The 22,617-nt window shown below is 42.1% G+C and overlaps 1 protein-coding gene across 1 annotated transcript in view; it reads left to right on the top strand.

Moving 5' to 3' along the window:
* The window catches only part of NRG1 (neuregulin 1), a 303,231-nt gene that overhangs the window by 151,531 nt on the left and 129,083 nt on the right, over nt 1-22,617 (top strand). Inside the window, exon 3 of the mRNA XM_037374391.1 lies at nt 2,588-2,712. Within this exon, the coding sequence (XP_037230288.1) occupies nt 2,588-2,712 (125 nt within the window). The remainder of the gene's footprint in view (nt 1-2,587; nt 2,713-22,617) is intronic.

Genomic DNA, 22,617 nt, shown 5'->3' with positions numbered 1-22,617 from the left:
GAAGTTATAGCAGAAGCAAATATTACAGGGGGAGGTATTTTCCGGTGTAGAATGGTATAGGCTGAGAAAAGGGCAAGCATTTGAATACAAAATCCCTTATCAGGTGTTTTAAGTGAGTACTGTTAGAGTACTGTATTGCTAGGGAGCTGCTTCGTTTACAGCCATTAATGAGCCATCTTCTGCTCTGATCTTTTTGAATTCCATCCTGCCATGTCTCAATAATATTCTTAACAGTATAAATATGCATATTATTTCCTCCTGTTCTCAGAGACAAAACTCACATTTTTTGTAAAAACAAGGGTAAATTTGGCTTGTTAGAAGTAGATTTGTAAGAAATATGGTTGTTTCACCTATTTTAATATAGTCTTAAAATCATAAAAGGAAGACACAGTTCCCCAACTTTTCCTGCAGGTATCATGTATAACAAAGAGAATAAAAATAAATATGCAGGGGAAAGAGTTTCTTCTAAAAGCCAAGAGTGCCACAAAACTGCTTTGTATCAATATTATTTAGCATCATACAAAGAGGAAAAGAGACTGCAGCAGACATGCAGTAGGTGCCTAAATAAAAGTGATATAGCTAGAGCTGTGCTTCTCGCTTATCATTGTGTTGACGTGATTTCCTAAACATTTACGTTAACGTAAACGTTACCTTCCCAATGTAGACGCCTGTTTACGTTGCCTTTTGAAGCATCCTGAGGCTACAGCCTGCTCTCCGTCTGGACATACGTCTATGAGCATGGCTGAAGCCTAACCTGTGCGATACAGGAAATACCACGTGTCCACACAAGCTGTTAGGCCATGTAGACTACTGCCAGACATTCCTGGACAGGCCCTCAACAGGCTGTTGCAAAGGCAGGTGTGTAGGTGGCTGGTAGAAACATTAAAGAGCAGGCCATATTTTACTGTGTTGTAAGCATAGCTGTTAGGTGCAAAATTTCCATCCAAAAAGACAGCGTCTTTCACCTTCTGGACGCTTCTGTCAGTGTCTCAGCCACATTTTTATCATATATTCATGGTTGCTACCAACTAGAGTCTGTCCAGTCATCTGAAATACACCCCAATTAATTAATTCAGCATTAGGAACTGGGCTTCTAACGTCTCCTGAGAAGGGAGCCCAAATAGTCAGCTATTCAGTTGTTTACTGTTTGAGCAAACCTGAGCAAATTGCTAATCCTAGCTTGGTTGCTCCTCCTTCCTGCAAGACCGGTGGCCTCAAGAAAGCAGCCCTTTTTCATGATATGATGGGAAATTCTCATGATATGGGTTTCTAGCAGAGCTGTTGTCTATCTAGCACACTGCTGCCATCCCATGAGGGCCACAGTGCTGACTCTTAGCAGTAAGACCTTCGAATAGAGGCAGGGAAGGCTGAGCTGACAATAAGAAGATATTTGATAGCAAATGGGATAGTTTACTGTGCCGGAGGGAAGGATGGCTCACAGAGACGCATTGGAAAGTGGGATTGAACATTTTGGTTGCTCCAGAAGCCCCCTGCTACAACCGACTTGTCTCTGGTCTGAACCCAGCCCTGCTCAGTGGTTCCCAGAAGGAGTAATCAGTTGTGATTTCTGTACAGAGAGTTAGGACACATGCCTCTTCTGAAGCAAAACAACTCCCCAAATGTTGCACAGCTAAGCAGTCATTGCTAGATGTGCTGGTGACTGTGAGTTTTTAGATGGAAGGACCTCTGCCTCCCAGGGGTCACGTCCTTTATGTTGGGGTAGGCCAACTTAGGGAAGTCAATGCTCATGCACTCTCCTAGGTGACTATTCTGTAGATAAATGAGCAGGCTTTGCTACAGGCAAAAACTTCCCCAAAGCACTTCTTTTAAACAGAAACTGGGAACGGCAATAATGTGTGTATTTTCCCCAAGCTAGTCATTCTCTACACTCTAGGTAATGGGATTATTGCCATCACATGAGTTGGGGACCCCATGAATGACACCAGAATATGTTCCTACCAAATTAATGGGTAGGCGGGAGTTCTGCATTTTAAAATCTAATCTTAAAACCTTGGAGACTGATTAAATTCTGTCTCTGAGCCAGGAACAAAATGTAGCTTCATGCAAATTGTGCTCCTGCCCATAATTTTTTGTTAGTGCTGGAGAATGATTTACTATTGGGGTTTCAGAGGTTATTAAAGAGAGTGGTGTGTCCTAATCTCATGATTATTTAGTCAGATGTTAGAAACTACAATACTTACCCAGAACTCTGCTGCTGGCAATATGAACGTCTAGGAAAGGACAATCTATTTTAATGTTACACCCATCTCAATGGCATCTGGATAGCCAACAATTCAACTGAGAGAGAAAGGTTGTTTTTTCAGATTTTCTTGTAGAACAAAGCAGAACTCAAGCAGAAGAGCATAAACAAGTACCTTCATTTGAGTTCATTAATATGCCTGTTTTCCAGCAACCTGTAAGAGATTATTTTTTTTTATTCTCCCTTCTTTCAAACCCAGATAGTCTTAATCTGTCAGTAAGAATGGAAGACAACACTTTGTTGGGGGGAAAAAAAAAGAGTACATTTGTCATGCAGTGAGCCTTACTCTGGTACAGGATGTTTACGTGTTTTTTTCTGATTTCACAGGAAATACTCTGAGCTTCATATTTACAGAGCCACGTTGGCTGACGCTGGGGAATACGCATGCAGAGTGAGCAGCAAACTAGGCAATGACAGTACTAAAGCCAGTGTTATCATCACGGACACCAATGGTAAGGTTTGACTCTTTATTTTATTGTCACGTTCAGAAAGACCATTTATTAAAGCTGCCACCAGGATAAAAGTGTTTGGAGGAGAGGAAAGCTTTGCAACTGAAGTAGAAGCACTGAAAACTATTAGGTGTACTGAGAAAATTAATGAGGTCTGACTTTTCTGCTGTTATAGTTGAGATGTTTGGTTTTCCTTACCCAGACAAATGGGATGCCTCCTGTGGATCTCAGGAGAGATCAGCATTTTCTGTGGTACACTTTCAAACACCAAGTCTAAGACACAGTCTAAATCATCAATGTAAGAAGAGAATGAAAGGAAGGGAATATTATTCTAATTCCCATAGTACATGTGAGTAGCCAAGGCCCTATAGATCTGTGGGGAAGCTTTCATTTAACCTAAAACATGTCCTAGTCTGAACTACAAACCAGCACCCCTTTCTGTGTCTTTGTATGGTTCTGATTGCCACCATTTTTACTTTCACAGACGTTGATAAGTTTTTCTTTTGATTTCTAAAATAATACTAAGCATGAATGTATCTGAAGGCATATTATTCAAAGGCGTGAATGTAATAGGCTACTTTGATTCAGGTATTGTGATTTAAATTGATTTCTTGAGGAGCAGAGCTTCTCATGAGGCAGATACCATTCAGACTTACTCAAATGATTTAAAATTGTGAATTGCCACTTTTGCAGGGCTCCTTTCCATTTCATTTACAGAAAGTTCCAATTGCTTCTGACAGAATTTCCTAAGTGTTTCCACTGTACGCAAATGCTTTAGCAGTACTGTTTCTCCTTGTGAGTGCATTGAAGTCTGCAGTTCAGCTGAAATCTTATTTCCTAAGTGTGGCATTAACTGATTCAGCTCTGATAATTCAAACTCCAGTGACCAACCAGTTGTGAAGTATCAAACAAGCATGACCTTATTAGCAAACAAAGCAGAAGTTCTGTGCGTATCTAAGATGGGTTTAAAGGTCTTGTTGCAATGGGAATTTACCAGACATGTTTTTCTGTTCTATGTTGTGCTCTGAAACAGGAGATAGGCATTTAAGTAAATTGAAAAACAAACATAAACATTTGCCAGTGGGATTTGTCTTTGGCTGTCTGCTGTTTTGTGATCACACAGCAATTGCTCGACTGTATTCACTTTGTGTATTTGCTGTTCTATTTCATCAACTTAAGAATCTCAAGTGCTAAGATTTCATACAAGCTGTATGGTATTATAATCACAATCAGATGTCAGGAAACTGATATAAAAGATCAAGTGTTATTTTCCAGAATGTTATTAGGAGGAAAAATGGGTAGGTGTTTCTGTGTAGCTTTGTAAATGCGCTTGGTTTCCATGAATACAAATTTTGGTTGCTTATTAGCTGCTTACATGGAAAGCTCTTACACTGTTTCCAAGATACCGGAGTTTCCAAAACTCATCTGTAGCCGCTGTGCCTGGGCAATGATACAGATAAATGCAAAAAAAAAAAAAATGCTTGGCTGTCCTCTGTTACTTTCTCACACGAGGAACGGTGGTGTGGCTGGGGAGTGCATGTTGGACCTAATTCCTGTGCTTAATGACATGGATTTTTCAACTTCCTTTTGGGCTGTGCTGAATGACAGTGAAACACTCCTGCTGCAGGGACATGGGAGATTGGTTTTGAATGAAAATATTTGCAGGCAAACCCTGTTATGTGCATTTATAACTAATATGTTAGAATCTATCTAATCTTGTTGTGAAACATAAGTTGTTTAAAACATAGACATGCATGCAAACTCCCTGAATGTGGGACAAACTTGGATACAATCTAAACCTGGCAGCTGGCTCTTGTCTGTAAAGATCTGAACTGGAAACTCAGTGATATCTGAACTGGAACATCTATCTCAGTGATATCTGATAATCTAGAATCAGACATGGCAGCATTCATGGGCTGAATAAATCAATCATGTATATTTTGTTGCCACACATACATCTGAGCCCCCTCTACATATTGTTGCTTATAAATTACCAGTAAAATTGTCCCTCTAATGATGGAATTTTCCACCTGGATTTGTGAAACAGCATAGGCAACATCTGGTGACTTAAGAGCAATGGATCCCTAAGGCCTCAGAGGGCAACATCTGCTTTGCAAACAGGGACAGACCCCCTGCATGGGTGACCTCCTCACCCCTCCTTCCCCCACATTCCCTGACCTCTTCCCCTTGCTAGCTTAATGACAGATTTGGGATCTAAACTCGGTAATGAGCCCCGAAGGGCAGTCATTACTCAGGTCCTATATATCTGTGAGGTCCTGCACTACTCTGAAGAAAAAGAGAGGGTTTTTTTTAAAAAAAAAACAAACAAACCAAAAACAAAAAAAACCCCACACTAAAAACCCAAACCAAAAAAAACCCAAACCCAACACCACCATATTTAGCTTTTACTTGTTATTTCCTGCCAATGGGCTTTTGTAGAACATCTTGTGGTCCAGTGCAGTCCAGGAGCCCCTGTAGAAAACTGTGTGGTTATCTGAAAGGGCTGAACCTCTCAGAGTGGGCAGAGAGGTTGCTTCTTCCACCTCCAGGAGACAGGGCAACAGTGGGTAAGGAAAGATGCACCAGAAGCCTTGACTTATAGTCATACTGACCTGCTCTGCTACGTGAACTGCAACTTTAATTATGATCTTTAATTTAATGACCTCACCTAGTCTTGTTTACTATCTGTGCCCTGCTGTCTGCAAACTAGATTCTCCTTTACCTTTATGCTGGGTGCTTTAAGACAGTGGGTGGATAAGGTGATGGCATTTCTGGGTGTGGGGTTATTCTTTTTTCCACTAAAAGATCAGTTCTTTTCAGTATCAAAATCTTGGGTTTAACTGCCTAGAATTTTGTCACACTTTAACTATTTTAGTTGAAATTTTCTCTGCTGGTATATGACACAAAAACTCTAGGGCCAGGCCAAAGGTCTGAGTAGTATGATGCCTTGTCTCTGACATCAACTAGCAACAGGTACTGGGAAAAAACACATGAAGAACAAGGCAAATATGTTGGGGTTTTTCCCCAAGAATAGGAAAAGCCACACCTTTATCACTAAGGTCATGTCTGGAAATTGCTAACTTCCGTTCCCTGCTCCAAAGCATAGGTAAATGAGTATTTCCCAATAAAACAACTGTAAAAAATTCCTTGTTGTTTTCAGTAAACAAAAAGGTTTGTTTTTCCCTGATCTCTTTCCCAGAAATGGTAAATTTTTCTGTCTTAAACAGTCGGTGCAATACTAACTCCCATCCTTGTTACTGTTACTGTTATTATTAATGTTGCTGTTACTTGAAACTGCCAAATTTGCTCTTGTGCAGGTTTTTACAACACATACACACACACACACACCCCTCACACAAACTGTATTAACCTACACAGACTTTTAAATTTTCCCATTTCTACCGAAAGCCCTTGTCTACGGAGCCATACGTGTAGATTAAAAATGCAACAAATATTAGAATAGGTAGATGAACACTTTTTTTTACCAGTCTCGCTAGCAAGCAGTGGGAGCTCTTCTGTTCTTTTTTAATTTGTAATGAGTATAACTTGCCCACAGGATATAAGCTGCCTTATTATTTTCATTCACTCCTATTCATGTATGATCCCCTAAGAAAGACTGTAACTGAGGTCAGAACAGAGGCATGAAGTTCTTCTGGAGGTGTACAAATAGTGCACAGGTTTGCAAATGCAATAGTAACTGCTTTTTTGCATCCTAATTTGTCACCTTAGCCAGGGAAAATTCTTGCAGTGAATTATTTCATGGACTTTCTCATTAACATAAGACCTTACTATGCTTAATAAATAACACTGACAAAATACATCATACCACAGCCAAAGCTTTCCATTTCATGTTTGAAAACTTGCCACAACCCCCCTAATTTAGACAACTAGGTAAATGACTTTGTTTACTAAAGTGTTGAGCACACCGCAGCTCCAGCTGAATGTGGTGTCAGTCTTTTACATCAACACCAGTTGACCTAAATCTTTTGCCTGTTTAAGGATATTTGCTGTGCCCAGCATGTCTCAGGGTGCAAAAGGGTGGATTCCTGCAGGGATATTTCAGAAGTTAGAAGTCTACAGTGCTGGATAACTGCTGGGTTGTGTGCAGGGTATCGTGTGAGTGCTTATCCTGCATATCTGTGCAAAGTGAATTGACACAGTTTGGGTGATCCTTGTGGATGTCTGGGACAACTTTGAATTGAAGGGAACAAGCAGTGCTCAGGTGATCTGCTCAGGTAGCTCAGCTGTAGGCAGAGGCAAACCTTGGCAAACTCATTAGCTACACAGTCAGTGGTCCATACAACCTTCTGGTTTTGCAACTGTAGGACTTGCAGTGGTACTAACAGCTCCAAGTTGTACAGTAGTCAATAAGGATCTGATATTCATCATTCATTAAACTTGAGTTTGCTGTTCCTCTTCTGAGGGTAGCAAGCAGCATATCTTCAAATAGATGGCAGAGAAGTAAGTAAATAAAAACACCACCTTGTATCTAGTATCCATAGAGCATGTGACCAACTATGAAATACTTCAAATGCAAGAAAAGCTTTCAACTCGTGCATTAACCTGTCTGAGACTTTATTAAAGCAGGAGATCACTGCATCTCTTCTCCCTCTAACATAGTTACAGACAACATGGGGCCATAGTTTATTTTTAACAAGCTGGCATAATGGGTCAGATTCTCAGCTGGTGCAAATTGGCATGCCTGGACCAACGCCGCTGATTTGGGCCTCCACGTGTAAAGAAATGCGGCCATCACTCACTCAGCTGGGCATAGCAATTTCCCTGACAGTAGCTTTGAACCTTGCTTTGCAATTTGGCATATTTGAATTGAGGACAGTGCTCTTTTCATCTGATCTAGGGCCGTAGTTTCTTGGAGGACCAGGAAAAAGGCAAAAAGCACAGTGGTTTTAAGAAACAAAAGGTCCGTTTATCCATTGGGTCTCCCTGTGTCCTTGACCACATGTGCCTGTGTGCCTTTGAGGCCTCAGGCTATGGCCTTACTCACCTTCTACACACCTACTCCCTACTCTGCTGTCTGTAGACCAAGCAACAGAGGTCTCCCTCCTGTCACTCGCAAGTAAGATACTCCAGGTGTGTGCTAGCTTGTGCCATTCTTCATATACTTCAGTATGTGTCACCTGAATGGCACAACTGATGCAAAAAGCTTAAGTCTTATATCACTGCCAGAAAGTAAACCTGAGGATGACAGAAAGCTTGTTTGCAGCTCTACCTGTGATATTCATGGTGTTTGAATCCTCCTCAGAGCCCAGGCTGTGGTCCATGTCAGGGTCCTCAGAGCCACCTTCAGGGCCTGAACCAAAATTAATGAGATCAGCCAAATGAATCCCTTCAGTTTGCTCAAGCAGGCTTTTTGCCTTGGTCCTTTGACAAACTTACTGGGGGGAAAAAAGGGATGTGAGGGCATGCAGAGGGCTCTTCACAACAGTAGCTGTCAGGCTGTTAGATGTTTGGTTATCCCTGGGAAAAATGTCTCTCCTGAGGAGAAGGACCTCCTGCCTCCCTCAGAGGCGTTGCTAGAAGCACCAAGGGACAGAAGGAGATAGGATATCTGAGGTAGCCACTTCTTGCTGGGTGTTAAATGTGACAATGAAGACAGGGCTGTGGGCTGCTGTCTCTGTACCTTAGCAGGCTGCAGCAGCAACTGCAAGTATCATGACTGAAAAATGCTTCCAGCTTTTCCACCTTGGGCAAGTACTGACAGCCCCTTACAAGCAACCTCTTTTCTCTCTGCTTCTTATGTTCAGATGGCTTGTCATACAGATCTTTGCTGGCCTTCTCAAGTGGGGTAAAATGCCTCTCCCCATTGTCGTGTACTGTTCTCAGTAAGCAACACACACAAATTTTGCATCTTCCAAATGTTGGCATCCACTGTGAATGTTGCTAACGAAAATGTCGCTACTGGGGCTTGGTAATGTGTGGCTTTGCCACATTTTCCAAAAGTGTTTCTCAGCACATTTCAGGTGTGGGAGGCTCTGGCTGTGTTTTCCGCTGGCAGGGAAGCTTTCTGCTGGTGTTTGTACTGACACAGCTGGGCTGGGGAGGCAGCAGTAAGAAATGATCCATCAACCTCAGCACACGCACTAAATGGAACATGGTTTCTTTAATGGTGAAAGAAAAATTTGCTCCAGTTGTGCCAGATGCTGAGCTACGCAGCTGTCAGACCCGTTCTGTCTCCTGTTGTGACTAATAAAGGTTAACTGCTCAGACAACCCAGCTGCACCACAGCAAACTGCCTCCATACCCCGAAAATGGTCCTGAAAGCTCCCTTGCTACAGACCACTGTGTTCCAAGACCTAATGAAAAGGTTTTGACCTTAATAGTTTCATTTATTATACTCATTTGCATGTCACACATCACTGGCTATCAAGGAAATGCTGCATAACACGTTTTTTCGCATTAGTGAGATGAAACTGGGACATATTACTCAGGCAAATAAGATATTTGCTAAAGAAAACGGTACCAAAATGGAAAAAATACAAAAGGAGAGCTAGCAAGTAAATGAAAATACAGGCTCAACACTGAGGTTTAATGAGAGGGATGCTGAAGGGAAGACAGCTGGACTGAGTTTTGCTTCTGATCAAGTTTCTCTGGACTCTGAAAACAGTAAGCAGAGGGCCACCTGACTGAGAATCACAGAACAGAGTAAAAATATTCTTAAGTTCTTTTTCCTAAATCTCTAATGAGGCATTTTTTTTGTTCGGCCCACCAGAGGATTCTTGGTGTGCCTTAAGGATTCAGGGCAAGACTTCATCCCTGGCATTTGTGACCCTTCTCCAGCTGTAGAGTTGAAACTCATGCAGCTGTACTGAACTGCACCACTAGGATGCTGAAAAATGTTTTGAGAACTTGGAGGCCGGGATTGTTGATTGTTACAACTGAATGGTGATTTGTTCACACCTAGGAAATTGCATACAGTTGTGGGTTATGAGTTCAGCAGCACACAGAGATATGGATGGTGTCATTGGAATGAGGCCTTTCTACAAGTCTGTGAAGCCTAAACAAAGGCTGTCTACTTTCTGCTTTCTTCCATCTGCGTTCTTCAAGACATTAGCAGGGGTATAAGCATGGCAACATCTTTCCCCCTAGCCGTCTGCCAGTTCAACAAGTGGATGCAAGATATCCATGGTAGTATGTCATTAGCAATAGCATGTCTCTGTAGGACCAGTATGGAAGAACAACTTATTCTTCCAGCAAAGCAACTGTCATATTTCTATCACTGAGAGCCCAACAGTCATCCCATGAGGGACTGGGTTTACACGTGTGACTTAGAAGATTTCCCTGAAGTGGCAAGTGACATTACTGGATATACTTACCAGCAATTCAAGTGATATGAACAGGAACATGTCTTTGCAAAATTTAACTGCCTAGAAGCATAAGGAGTGAATACTCACACTGACGCCTTCCAGAAGCAGAGCCATCTGCATGATTTCTCCTGTTGCCACTGATCAGTTATTCCCAGAGGAGAATGAGAGATTGAACAACTGGCTTCTTTCAGAAGAAATGGGCTTTTTTCCTCAGTTGTACTAGTAGACACCATTATTTTTTCATTTTTTCCCAAAAGGAAACTTTTACAAGTTGGTGTCTGATTGCAGCCTCTGCCCACTGAAGCAGAATTTAAGCTTGCTTCTTTGAGCACATTTTCCCCCTTTACCTTGTCCATTCTTGGAGCTGAATGCTGTTAGAGGATCATCTGACTCCACATTATAACTTCTTGTTGCATCTTGTGTTTTCCAGAGAGCACCAGCAAGATACCAGTATCAACAGAAGGGACAAAAACTTCTTCACGTAAGTTGAATTAACAGAGTCTTTCTGCCTCTTTCTCTTCACTTATTCTTAAAACTGCTTCTGCAGCTCTGAAACTGCTCCCTCTTAGCAGACAACAATTCGCCTATATCCAGCACCTCACTACCTGCATATCACCTTGAATACTGGAGCTACTTCAGGGACTAAAAAATGAATAAAGAAAGGTTAAGCATATTTTTTAATATCCTGGAGCTGTATTGAGGATGCTAACTTGGCCTGCAGCTGTCAGCCTGCAGCAGCGCAAGTGAAAAAGTATTTGTCAGGAACTGTGTTTTGAAAAAGCACTTGTTGCTCCTGTTCCTGTAAATCCTAGCAGCTGCATATCAATTTGCAGAGTGTGTAGACATACTGGTGTTTCCACCAGAAACTGCTGCCTAGACTGCTTTGTTCCTCAGGGCTCTACATGCAATTCCTGACAGCTCTGCAGGGTCTGTGAATGTAGACAGGTAACTCACTGTCAGTAGTTTAACCACTTTTGAAGATGCCTTGGCATACTAGGAGCCTTCCCCAGATGGTTTCCTTTCAGGCTGGTGGAATTTGCTTACAGCATCCCACCTGCAGTTACGGATTGCACGCCTCCAGAGTTACTCCTGGAACTGACCCCAGTGAGAAGTCACTTTCATTACTTTAACTACTAGAGTTACTTTATATATGGCCTCAGTACCAGCAGTTGTCTCTACCACTGAGTTTGGCTCAGGGAGCTGTGGATAGGCGTGTGTAAGCCGAGCATCCCAAGGATATACAAGATGCACATATCCTGCTTGGCAAAGAGGCTGGGGTCTTGCTAGCTTTTTTGAGAAAGCTATGTCTGGCAGAGACAGGTTTTACTGTGAGATGACAGTGTTTGTAGGCTAGATCAAGGAAAACAGTGTGATTGCCAGATTTTGCATTTAGCATGCCTGCAGCCTTTCCTTTGATGCATCTGCGTGTGTGGCGACCTACTTCTGAAATCTTGGCACTGCTGCCTGACAGAAGAGCCATTGGATGTGCCCTTATTCTTTCATGTTCTCAGTGGGGCCTGTCACTGGTGCTTCACTGGATATGTATAAGACCACATAGCTAATAGCAAGCGTCCTGTAACCAATGGAACCATTTTTGTTCAAAGGAGGTGACACGCTGGTCACTGACTCCACTGGGCTTTCCTTGCCTTCTCTCTTGTGCAGCAAGAATGCAGTCCCTGCACTTCACTTTCCCATGAACTAAATTTCTTGTTCTTGAGTGTTCTTTTTCCCTGCTTATGTCCCTTCCATTGCCTGGTGTTACAGTACTGTTCTTCTCTTTACTGCTATTGTGCCACTGGAGAGGAGGAGGCTGGGATGTTCAAAAGGCTGGCTGCATTCCTGATGAATCGCTGCACATGCCAAGTGGCACATCTTGCTGTTGTCCTGAAGGGCAGCAGAAAGCAATATGTTCAGTGGCTGGTTATTGAGATCTTCTCATGGAGCTCTGAGCAGGTCTTTGCTATGTGGTTGGAGCAGAGACCTGCTCAGTCCCAAACAACCACGTCCCATTTTTTCCACTGTTCTCATCCAGCCTTGGGTCCAGACATGTCACTTTTCTCTGCCACTGCAGGAGTCTCCTGCTGACCAATAGTCTGGGATTTTGGGCACTGATGATTTTTTCCAGTCACTTCAAATGCAAATAAGTTATTAGTGTGTTGCTTCTTTAATTGGTGATAGGCTATTGTGAGACACTGGTGTTTAAATCACCGGGACCTAGGGCTTTTGAAGTGTCGCTACAGTTACTTTTCGGTGATAGGAGGACTTACAGAGCAGTCTTCGCTTGTAAGTGTGGTTTTATTCTGCCTAAAAACTGACTTTATTATGCAACAGATTAATCTTTTCTGCCTGACACAATGTGTTGTTAAATATTTCATTGCAGGGCATTTAGCATGCCTGAGCTGCCACGTAGGATCCACAGGCTGGTTGCTAGCCATACTGACTTCCTTCATCCCTTTCCACAGTGGCACATCACATTGCCAGCTTAGGCAAAGTGCTCTCTCTGCACACTCTTCCATCCAGCTGATAATGCTCCTCAAGCACACTCTTGAATTCTTTATTCATCCATGATACCATATGTTTTGCTGGACTCTAGGACAGTGAAAACCCATACAGCCACCCAAATGCATGGCTCTGGTTTGCTGCGTGGTTCAGGTTCCTACAGCTTGGGAGGTTCAGACCTATCTTCAGGCTACCTTGCTTCTTCTATTAACTTTTCTGAGTGCTTCCTTTGTGTGATTTGTGTTGAGATCCAGTTCCTTCAGCTGTCCTACAAGATTATTTGCCATTTTGAGAATGCTGCTTCTTTTACTTTCTTTGCAACCACTTCAGGGCTGGTGCTATGTCCATTTTGGTGTGGAATATGTCCTGCTTTCCCTTCCAGCTACAGCTCTCTGCAGTGGTGGTGACACTCGTGGACCCTGCTCCCTTTCAAGCCACAGAGGTCCTTAGCCATAGTTGTGATAGACCTGGCGGCCTGACTGTCCATTTGCAGTTATGTGAGAAGGAGATAAGAAGCTAGTGTTTCCTGGGTCAGCATGTGGAGCTTCAAGACCCACTGCTTTCCACTTTCCTCTGATGTTGTCACAAACAGCTGAAAACTTTGCTCTCTCTTTGCCAGTTTTCTCCTGGCCTTCCCTCCCAGGACTATGGAACATTTTTGCTGTAATCGATTACTCACAGTGTGCTTAGGACATGCTGTACCGACTTTGAAGTTCTTTGCTTTCTCAAGCTATCTCATTTTTTTCTCTGCTTTGGTGGGTTTCTGATTACTGGAAAAAAAAGAAAAAAGAAAAAAAAAAAAACAAATCCAACCTAAAAAAAAAGAAAGCTCTACTGGGGAAGATGTTCAGGCTCCTCCAGTATAACGAAGTAGCTCTGGCTATATTCTTACAAATTTGCTGTTGCTTCTGTGTGTTGCAGAACCCATGTTTAGGATCCAAGCTTCAACAGAAGGAACAAACACTTCCTCCTGTAAGTATATATAAAACGTTTAAACTACTGCTGTCAAGACCGGCAAGTACATTTCTCACTCCCTACATTGTCAAAAAATATGCTCCTATCTAGACCTGCAATAAGGGATTGGGAGTGACTGGGTAGGGTTCCTGCACAGCAGATGCATTTGTTATTTGTTATGTGTAACTCTCAGAGCCACATCATTTTGTGTAGTGAGGGCTGAACACCTTCCTCCAGGAAGGTCAAAGCACATATTTGGGCAGGGCAAAGGAGGAGGAAACTGCTCCAGTGTTTCCTACAAGGGAATTCCCTTCCCTGACTTCCCCAGGCAATGTATGACTTCAGATGCAGTCCTCTCCGCCTCCACAGCCCCTGGATCTAGGGTAGCTGGAAAATCCTCAGGTCCAGCCAACCCTAGATGCAGTACATTACCCTTCCTCCCCATGCCAACTGGCACATTTAGAGCTTCCTGGGCTCTTTCTCCTGTGCCATGCTGCCCTTGGCAAGAGGATGAGGAAGGTGGGGACATCTTTTTGCGTGTTTTTGCTCAGCTGGGACAGAGATCCAGATATGGTTCCCCTTCCTGGAGAAGAGAGGTTGTCCGTCTGCTCATCTCAGGAGCACATGGGAGGATGTGGGGGTACCAGCGAGGAAGGTGACTCTTTTATTCCTCTGTAGTGATGCTTCCCAGGGAAGAATGCTTTACAGCCATAATCCTGTGTACTTTTACCCTTGAAAACCATCAGCAGAGCATTCCAACTCTTTACTAAACCCAGACCCACCATTTACCCAGCCTGATTTTGAGCAGTCTGGAAGGACCCTTCACACAGTAGAAGTCAGCAGGGTTGTGGACGGTAGGATATTGACATTCTTCTACAGTGTTAAGTATTGCCATCTGCTAGGAACGGGATGACAGGTGAGATAGACCAGAGGCCCAATCCACCAACAGTTCCAGTGTTGTTACAAAATATGGTGTGTACTCTGTAGAAGATTATACGTAAATGCCCTTAACTCACATCCAATAGCTAAGACACATCCAGTAGGAGGAATGGTCAAAGCCAAATCTCTGGACATACAAAAGATTTATTTTTGAAGATTTTCTTCTCAGCTATTAGACTGATAAGTGTTTTAAGTGGGTGTTGAAGGAATTTTAGAAATCTAATAAGTTATTTAAAAAAACCAAAAAGCTTTCTGCCAGCAAGGTGAGGAGTGTTAATGATTTTGGCCTTCTTTTTTCCTCTGATGCATAGCAGCAGGGTAGGCAGGAATAATTCCTGGAGCAAGTTAAAACAATATTTTTTTTTTTTTTCTGTTCTCAGTTGCATTAATGTAAATCAGGAGTAGTATTATGCAAGTCACTAAAATAAGTAATGGAGAAGAGAGAGCAGTATTGGATATTGATTCTTATGCTGGGTAGGAAAGGTACTACAAAGCAGGAGGGAGCCAACATTTATTGCTAACAGATGTGAATGTCTACTCACATGACAGAGCGATGAGGAAATTGAGTGCACATACTTATTCTAAAGTTGCTTAGGGCTTTTCTTTTCTGAATTTCAGTGGGACATGTCCATTTCACACTTGTCACTGTCAATCTTGTAACAGCTAGAGGAGATAAAATAAACTGTTTCCTTCCACTCCTCAGACAATCGCAGATGTTTCAGAGAATATGCCAGCACTGTCACTGTTGGCCAGATGCTGAGAAAGACCTGAGAACAGCAGAGTGATTCAGTAGGCTTTCTTCCCCCAGGCTTTCACAAGTGAACACACGTGTCATGCTTTGCTTTTTTGGAGGTCCAGTGACATATATTCAGAGCTAACAGTTTAAAAAACATCCCATCTCCGTAAAACACTTCACAACAGATATCCCAAAACTGAAGATCGCTCTACCCTTTTATGTGCACATGTACCTACACTTCTCAAAATCCAGCTCATTTTGAGACTGTGGGCCTCCATTCTTAAGTAAAGAAGGGGCGGACTGTGATGTGTTCCCAGTTTCACATAAAGGGATGGTGATAGGGTTGAGGGGTCAGTAATCCAAGGGAAAAAGAAGGAAATGCATACTTTTGTTTCCTATTTCATCATGTAATGTGGCAGTGTTTGATAATGGTGCTCCTGGCACATACAAATGCTTCCCACCTTCTCCTCCACCCCAGCCCTAGGACTGTTCTATTTATTTTGTACTGTGTAATACTGACACCCAGGTTAAATCTTAATTTTCCTTGACGATGGAGCTCTCTGCAATACAGTTTTTCCTACTGAATGAACAAACCATCAGCAATTGGATCCCTAAGCGGTGTCACTACCAAGAACTGCAGAAGCCATTCTTCAACACATCAGAAAAATTTGGGATGGAAAACATTTTTCTTCCCCTTATTTACAGGACTGCAGTGCTCTGAAACCAGTGCCTTATGACCCTGTGACTTTCTTCTGCTTAGAAGCCACAGTGAAAAAGTAAATCTGAGACTTCACCCTAGTGCCTTGGGTTTATGGGTTCAGTCAACTATGTATTCAAGACTAGAGAATGAATATGTGGTAGTCTTTTTACTCTTCCAGGACTTGTTAAAAGAATCTTGGCTTCTCACCCTACTAGGCAAAAATGGTATACATATGGCAGTCTTCCTTTTCTTTAGAAAAGTGGTCAGAAAACTTACAACATACCTGGACAGAAGTTCAAAGGCTGTCAGGTTTCCTAGGTTAGAATCATCAGCACTGCACACAGTCTCCTGGTGGAGATATTTTGCAGGAACATTTGCATGGTGCAAGGGGGGAAAAGGGAAGTGGCGGTATACAGGCTGTTTACAGTGACCACAGCTCCTGTTGCATGGGAACCATCTACAGCACAGTACTGGTGTACACACCAAGAGTGATGCCACACCTTAGCTTACTGTTTCCATGGACAGCAAGAGTTTGGAAACCCATGCTCTGAGATCTAAACCGAATCAAAAGGAGACCATTTGTAGCAGTGGGAAACGAAGAGGTTGGACAGAGCGAAAGCCTGTGGGAATACATTTCAAACTCTTCATCAGAGACAGAAACATTTGCTTAGTTGCACCTTGCAGCGTTACCTCCATACCCTTGTTTGTGCTGCCCACTAAGGGTTGCTCCCTAAAATGTCTGTGGAGGCACTTCCTCCAGCAAACGGCCAGGCCATACTGTGTACTCTGCATGTTTCAGACCTGATTGTCTTACACTGAAATGCTCAGTTCAGATTTGTCTGCTTGTGCAATATGCTGAGCCAGCAACAATGGCATTGGATGTGCTTGGAGCATATTTTCCGCAGCATGTATCTTCCTGTCCCACTATTTAGCACATTGATATGATGTCCAGCTGGAGGCAGGAGTGTGGATGAAGAGCAAATATGCCACCTTGATTGTGGTTCCTTTTTCGGAAGAGTACAGAACAAGTTTGTTTAGTTTTTGGCTGGAGTGAAAGACCCAGTGTTGGTAATCTGTCCAATAGATGACTTAAATCTCATTTTCCCACAAACTTTCATGCTGGCCACTAAAACCTGCACAGAAACTTAAAAAAAGAAAGACTAGCTGGAGAAGAAATGTGTCAGTTTCAACTGCTCACCTCTTCTCTCTGCAATTATTAACTTCCAAGCTCCAAGCCTGGCACAGCAAAGCACCTTCCTAATACTTCATCTTCTCATGGTGTAATAACAGATTCCAACATGCATATTAAATGGAGAGCAGATACAGCACACAGAAAAGGAGGCATGCAAAGACTTTTTGCCTGTGACATTTTCTCAAGTACAACGATGAGCTACTTCGATAAAAATATTCCATGCTGAGCAGTAAAACCTTCTATGACATGGTGTTAGGGCCATTGGTTTATAGAGTATTTTTAACAGCAGCTTTTTGCATATGCAAGGCAAGCAGCCTGACCAGTAAATCATCTCTGTCCTAAAATCTTAACAGGCAAGTTATGTTTCTGCTAGTTTTTGCTTTCCTTCATCTCCTAAAGTTAACCCAGTCCTCCTCATCTGTATTTATGCAGTACCTGATGGGACTCCTCTTTCAAAATACATGAACTTTGGCTAAGAATCATTAAAATCTGAATCAGCACTTCTGGAAGACAGAAGGCTTGGACTCCAATAATACAGGGTTTATGTGGCTGTTTCTTTTGTCGTGGGGTTAATTATCCAAATTTCTAAAGACCCTCTGATTTTCTGCTATTTCAAGCAAATGTTTGAAGGGTTATATTGATTAGTAGCAACCACTCAAGTTGTCCTGCTATCTGATGTTTGGAGTTTTGGTTAGATTATTTTATCTTTTAATAGTACTCATGCACAGGTACCTACAGGAGTGTGCTTGTCTTTGATGTGTGGCCAAAACTTGTGAAATCAAAAAAGGCGGAAGAGTGAAACTCTACTCTGTGGTTTTTCCTTCTGAGGTCCATGGGAATTGCAGTTCTTTTAAGATACAATGTGACTTGGTGACCAGGTATCTTGCAGTATAGTGGAATATAGTACATATGGAGTTTCTGCATTAATTCAGTTTACTCTGTTTTGTTTGGCTTCATATTATACTGAGCTTGATAGACGCTAATTTCTAATATTCCCTCTATGACTGAGACAAAGATGATAGTACAATGGATATATTGCTGCAGCACAGTGTAATGATCAGAAAAATTCAGGGCACACTGCCTAACCGTAACTTCTTTTACCCCAGAAAGCCTCTGCTGTTCTGTGATAAAACCTAAATACACTAGTAGCAAGTCAGCAACTTCTGAAATGCAGCTATCTTGGGATGAAAAATCAGAATTGTTTTAGGAAAGTCTAGTAACAGGGCAGAGTCACTTGGGGCAGGAAAGAGAAGAATACTGTAACCAATTGAGAAAGCTGAAGGAATTCAGATGGTGAATTCAACTCCTAGCATGGCAGGACTCCCAGCTCCTGCTGTTAGTATATACTAACTTGGTCTGACATCTTCAGCTCTCAGCATTGAACTCATCTGTTTCATGAACTGAAAGGCTGCTTCTCCAGCAGCATAAAGGCATATACTTGATGCCCTGGTGGGACAGTGGGTCGGAAGCAAACACTGTACTACCTCATGCCTTTTCCTTTATTAATTCAGTGATTCTATTTTTCTGAATAATCATGTCTCGAGAAAATGCTTTGCGTTGCTCTAGGGACACTGTGTGAGCAAGGGCAGGGTCAGATAACTAGTACTTGTTTAATGTAAAATGAGTTTAAGCCTCCTGGTTAGTGAAATCCTTGTTAAAAGAGCTGAGCTGAAGGCACATGTTGATCCTGTGTTAAAACCTAGCACCGTGTGTGGTATTTTCTAGTTTCTTTCTCCACAGTGGACACAACAGTGGGCAATGCAGTGGTAATCTCAGTACCCTTATGATTTGATCTGGTATGACAAATCCTGTTTCCTGTGTTTAAATTTAACAGATAGGGCAAACTCATGTGAATAGATAACATTTCTCAGAGACACAGCTTTAAACTTTTTGCATGATTCCTGATCTAAGGCTGGTGTGACATTTAATGTCTGCTTCCACACCACTTAATCTTTCAGAGTTTTCTGTAATTGCACTCTTTGTCCTCTAGCCTTGCTCTGAAGGAGAGCTTGGCTTGGCATTAAGGACCTGAGCTGGGTTAGGCAGCTCCTTCACTAGGAAGTTTGTACATGTCAAACTTCTGACATAACAACACTAGTATAGTCAATTCTCTTCTGTGTTGGGGTTTCTTGGGCTTTTTTCCTTCAAGGAGGTCAGAGAGTTAAAAGGCAGTGATGGGTATAAGCAGTATTATACTTGGAAGAAGCTGACTTAACAGTCACAAAGGAGTAAGTGCAATAGTTTGTATAGCTTAAATACAGCTGCCAGAGTGGAAGGGTTTTAAGGACATTGGATTTAGCTATCTGTATATTTGTGCATGTAATCTATAAGGTAAATCTATAAGGCTAGTACTTGCCTCAGCACCGATATATGTTAGTATATATCAGTATATGATAAGGCAATAGCTTTTTATGTATAAATATATGTACATACATAGGTCTATAAAGAATAGATGTGTAAGTGTGAAGGCAATAGTGCGGATCTGTTTATTGCAGAGTGTGCTTGCCTAAGGTCACTGATTACGTGGAAAGCACTACCAAACATGCGGCAGTCTACTCTGCTGGCATACAGGTCACAAAAGCTACTTCAGACATTTCTGTTGTTTGTAATATTTCTCAGAGAATTTTGCAGGCCCACCTCCCATTGCCTTTAACATGCTGTGAATCATCTCCTTCTCTGCAAGGTCCTAACAGAAACCCTTCCCATCATTCAGCAAAATGGGTCAGCAGTTAATTTTTTTTAAAAACTGAACATGTCCTCACTAGTGGAGTGGGAGGCACCCTCACAACAGGTAGCTGGCCAAAAGGCACGTTGTTAATTACTGCCTTAGCTGGGTGTCAGAGATGGGAGACTGTGGGCTCCATCCCTAGCTTTCTTCAGGATCCCTCAGTATGTCAGGACCTCTTTTTTCTGAGACCCTGTAAGTCATACGGGAATTTGGGTTCAAGGGACTACTGGTAATGCCAGGTTTCTTTGAGGGCTTTCCAGAGGGTCTTAATCATGGCAAAACCTTTCCTAACAGAGCATTACTTTATGCCTTTCTGACTTCTTCTCCCCACTATACTGAAGTGACATGTACTATGTATCCACCTGAGACCAAAATCAGCATCTTTCTGATTTGCCAGCCTAGCCTATGCTATACTGGAAGACATGAGCTTGTAGCACAGGAGTGTGTTGGTGGTCTGACCGTGGCTTTTGGGTCACCATGTCTTCCATGGGAAGAAGTCCCTGGTGTTGTCCCTGTGACAAAACAAGTGCTCAAGGACTCCTCTTCCCTGCTGGCTATACCCTTTCTGGGTAGTGATAATGAACATACTTTGTGGTATTTGGATCAACCTTCTCAAAATAGTATCTCTTCCATGTCATTTTTAAGGCATCAAGGTAGTTCTTACTGAATAAAGGTATACAACAGTCAGTGATGTTAGCTGGGCAGAGATCTGTGAACAACATGGAATACATGACCTTGACAGAAGTATACATCTATTTCAGGCACTGTGGTGAATCAAGATACGTCATTGACCACACTGAAACCAAGAATGTCAGTGCTTTGTAAAAAGTGAGGGTGAAAACAGGATACTCACAACAGGCAAAAATGATGAAAGTGTGCATGGATACAGAATTATATTTGTATTTTAATGCAATAAGAAATTTCCAATTTACCCCTGTAGCCCAGAAGTTCTGTTCATCTCCTTATCTTCCACCTATTGTCCCAACAACACCTACCTACCTCCAAAGACACTTTGCCTTGAGGCACACTGTTGTGTTAACCCCAGGCGAGACTAGCAATGAAGGTACTTTGTCCCTAGGAGGCCCTTCTGTCCTGAAAAAAGACATGTTTGCAGCCCACTTTTTTTGTTTTTGGAGGGGGAATTTCTGTTGTTTCAGCTTTAGTGGTAAAGGTCCAAGAAAGAAGAAAGTCCCAAAGGGAATTTAAGTTTCCAAATGTTAATTACCCTGGCATGACTGCACATTTTTTGGGCTCCCTTTGACAGAGAGGCACACACAGTTGGCTTTCATAGATGATGTGTTCTGGGCTTCATGTTCCACATTCTCCCAGGGAAGGTCTTAGGCTGCATCAGCTGTAAACAAAGACGCGCTGTGGCATAGCAGGGCCCTGGTCCTTGAAAGTTGTTTCAAGTTTGTGGTCTGGCGGTGGAAGCCTGTGACAAAGCAGAAACACAAAATGAATGGAATACAAAGAAGTCAAGAGACTGGGTCCAATGCTTTGTTTTTACACTGAATTTCCAATTCAGGCAGTTCCGGTCAACCACAAAAGGCAGATGTTATTGTCTAGGGAGAAGGAACAAAGTTTCTTAGAGAGCAGTAAGGGAAGAGAAGACACCCCTCTGAGTTATCTGCCCTGTCTCCTAGGCTTTTGATTCCTGAGCAGGGAATCCCTACCATTTTAGTAAGTGGAAGTGCCTCAACACTCAATTGTATCTGTTTCTAGAAGACGAGAGCAGAAGATAACACAGAAGTGGATGAAAGATGAACAGAAAAGTGCACTGTTATCTTCAGAATAACTTGTAAAATATATGGTTCAAATAAGTTTCCATTTGCCTAAGAGCATCCCCTTGATAAATTATGTTTTACCTCTTAAAAAATGCAAACTGCATGACAAAGTTATATTTCAAAAAGCATAGGCAGAGCACTGTATACATGAATGTGATCTTTTCATAGATGCATGGCTTTGAAAAGCCACCACAGTGTTCCCTCATTAGCTTCTCCACAAACACAATGGCATAGTATGGGTGAGGCTCTATTTAGACTATAGCAATTCCTACCAGGTAAATTAAAACTTCTTTCATGTTCCCATTCTAGCAGTATTTTAATATTGCTTTGAGAGCCACACTAAACCCTTGGGAAGAAATTACTATCCTATCCTTCATGTCCACATCTCTTCTAAACTGCCTTTTTGTAATGTCTACTGACTGGATGCAAAGTGGGAAAGTTGTATCTGTTGTCTCATGATCAAAATATTCCCACAGGTTCCTAATGGTTTCTGTTGTTCTTAACCTTCTCCTCCTGTACAGAGAGGAGAAGGAATCACTGTAGTCACTGCAGCAATTAAAAATCAGCCTTTTACAGTGTGATTTTTCTTCTAGGTATGTATCTTCCTGAATATTTAGCAGTAGCCAGCTAGTCAGTAATTTTGAGTTGCATCCACATTAGCATGGAAATGCATGGCAAGGATCACAAAACACCCACTCTGGGTTTTGGAAAGAAAGCTATGCCCTGGAGCAATTGTCCTTTATGAATCGTGTCTGATGGATGTCAGTATTTTCTTTCAGTGAATATATACATATATAAAGGCTTTTGCATTTCTTCACAAGATTTTCTTTTGGCTGCCCACTCTTCATGCTAGTCATTTAAACTTCTTTATGGATATACAGAGCTCATAGGCCTTATTAGTAGTTTATATTAATCACGGTATCCAGCTGTCTGAGGTATTTTGACAAAATAATTTCAAATTTTCCCTTCGACAGGAATCTGCTTGTTACAAGGGAGGAAGTTTCCAAACTGTATCGGTCCTGCTGCAAGCTAAAATACCATGGGGCATTTC

This window comes from Falco rusticolus, chromosome Z (assembly GCF_015220075.1).
Source record: "Falco rusticolus isolate bFalRus1 chromosome Z, bFalRus1.pri, whole genome shotgun sequence".
Lineage (NCBI taxonomy): Eukaryota > Metazoa > Chordata > Aves > Falconiformes > Falconidae > Falco > Falco rusticolus.
The sequence above is the reverse complement of the archived record's forward strand: the minus strand, read 5'-3'. Positions and strand labels throughout refer to the sequence as shown.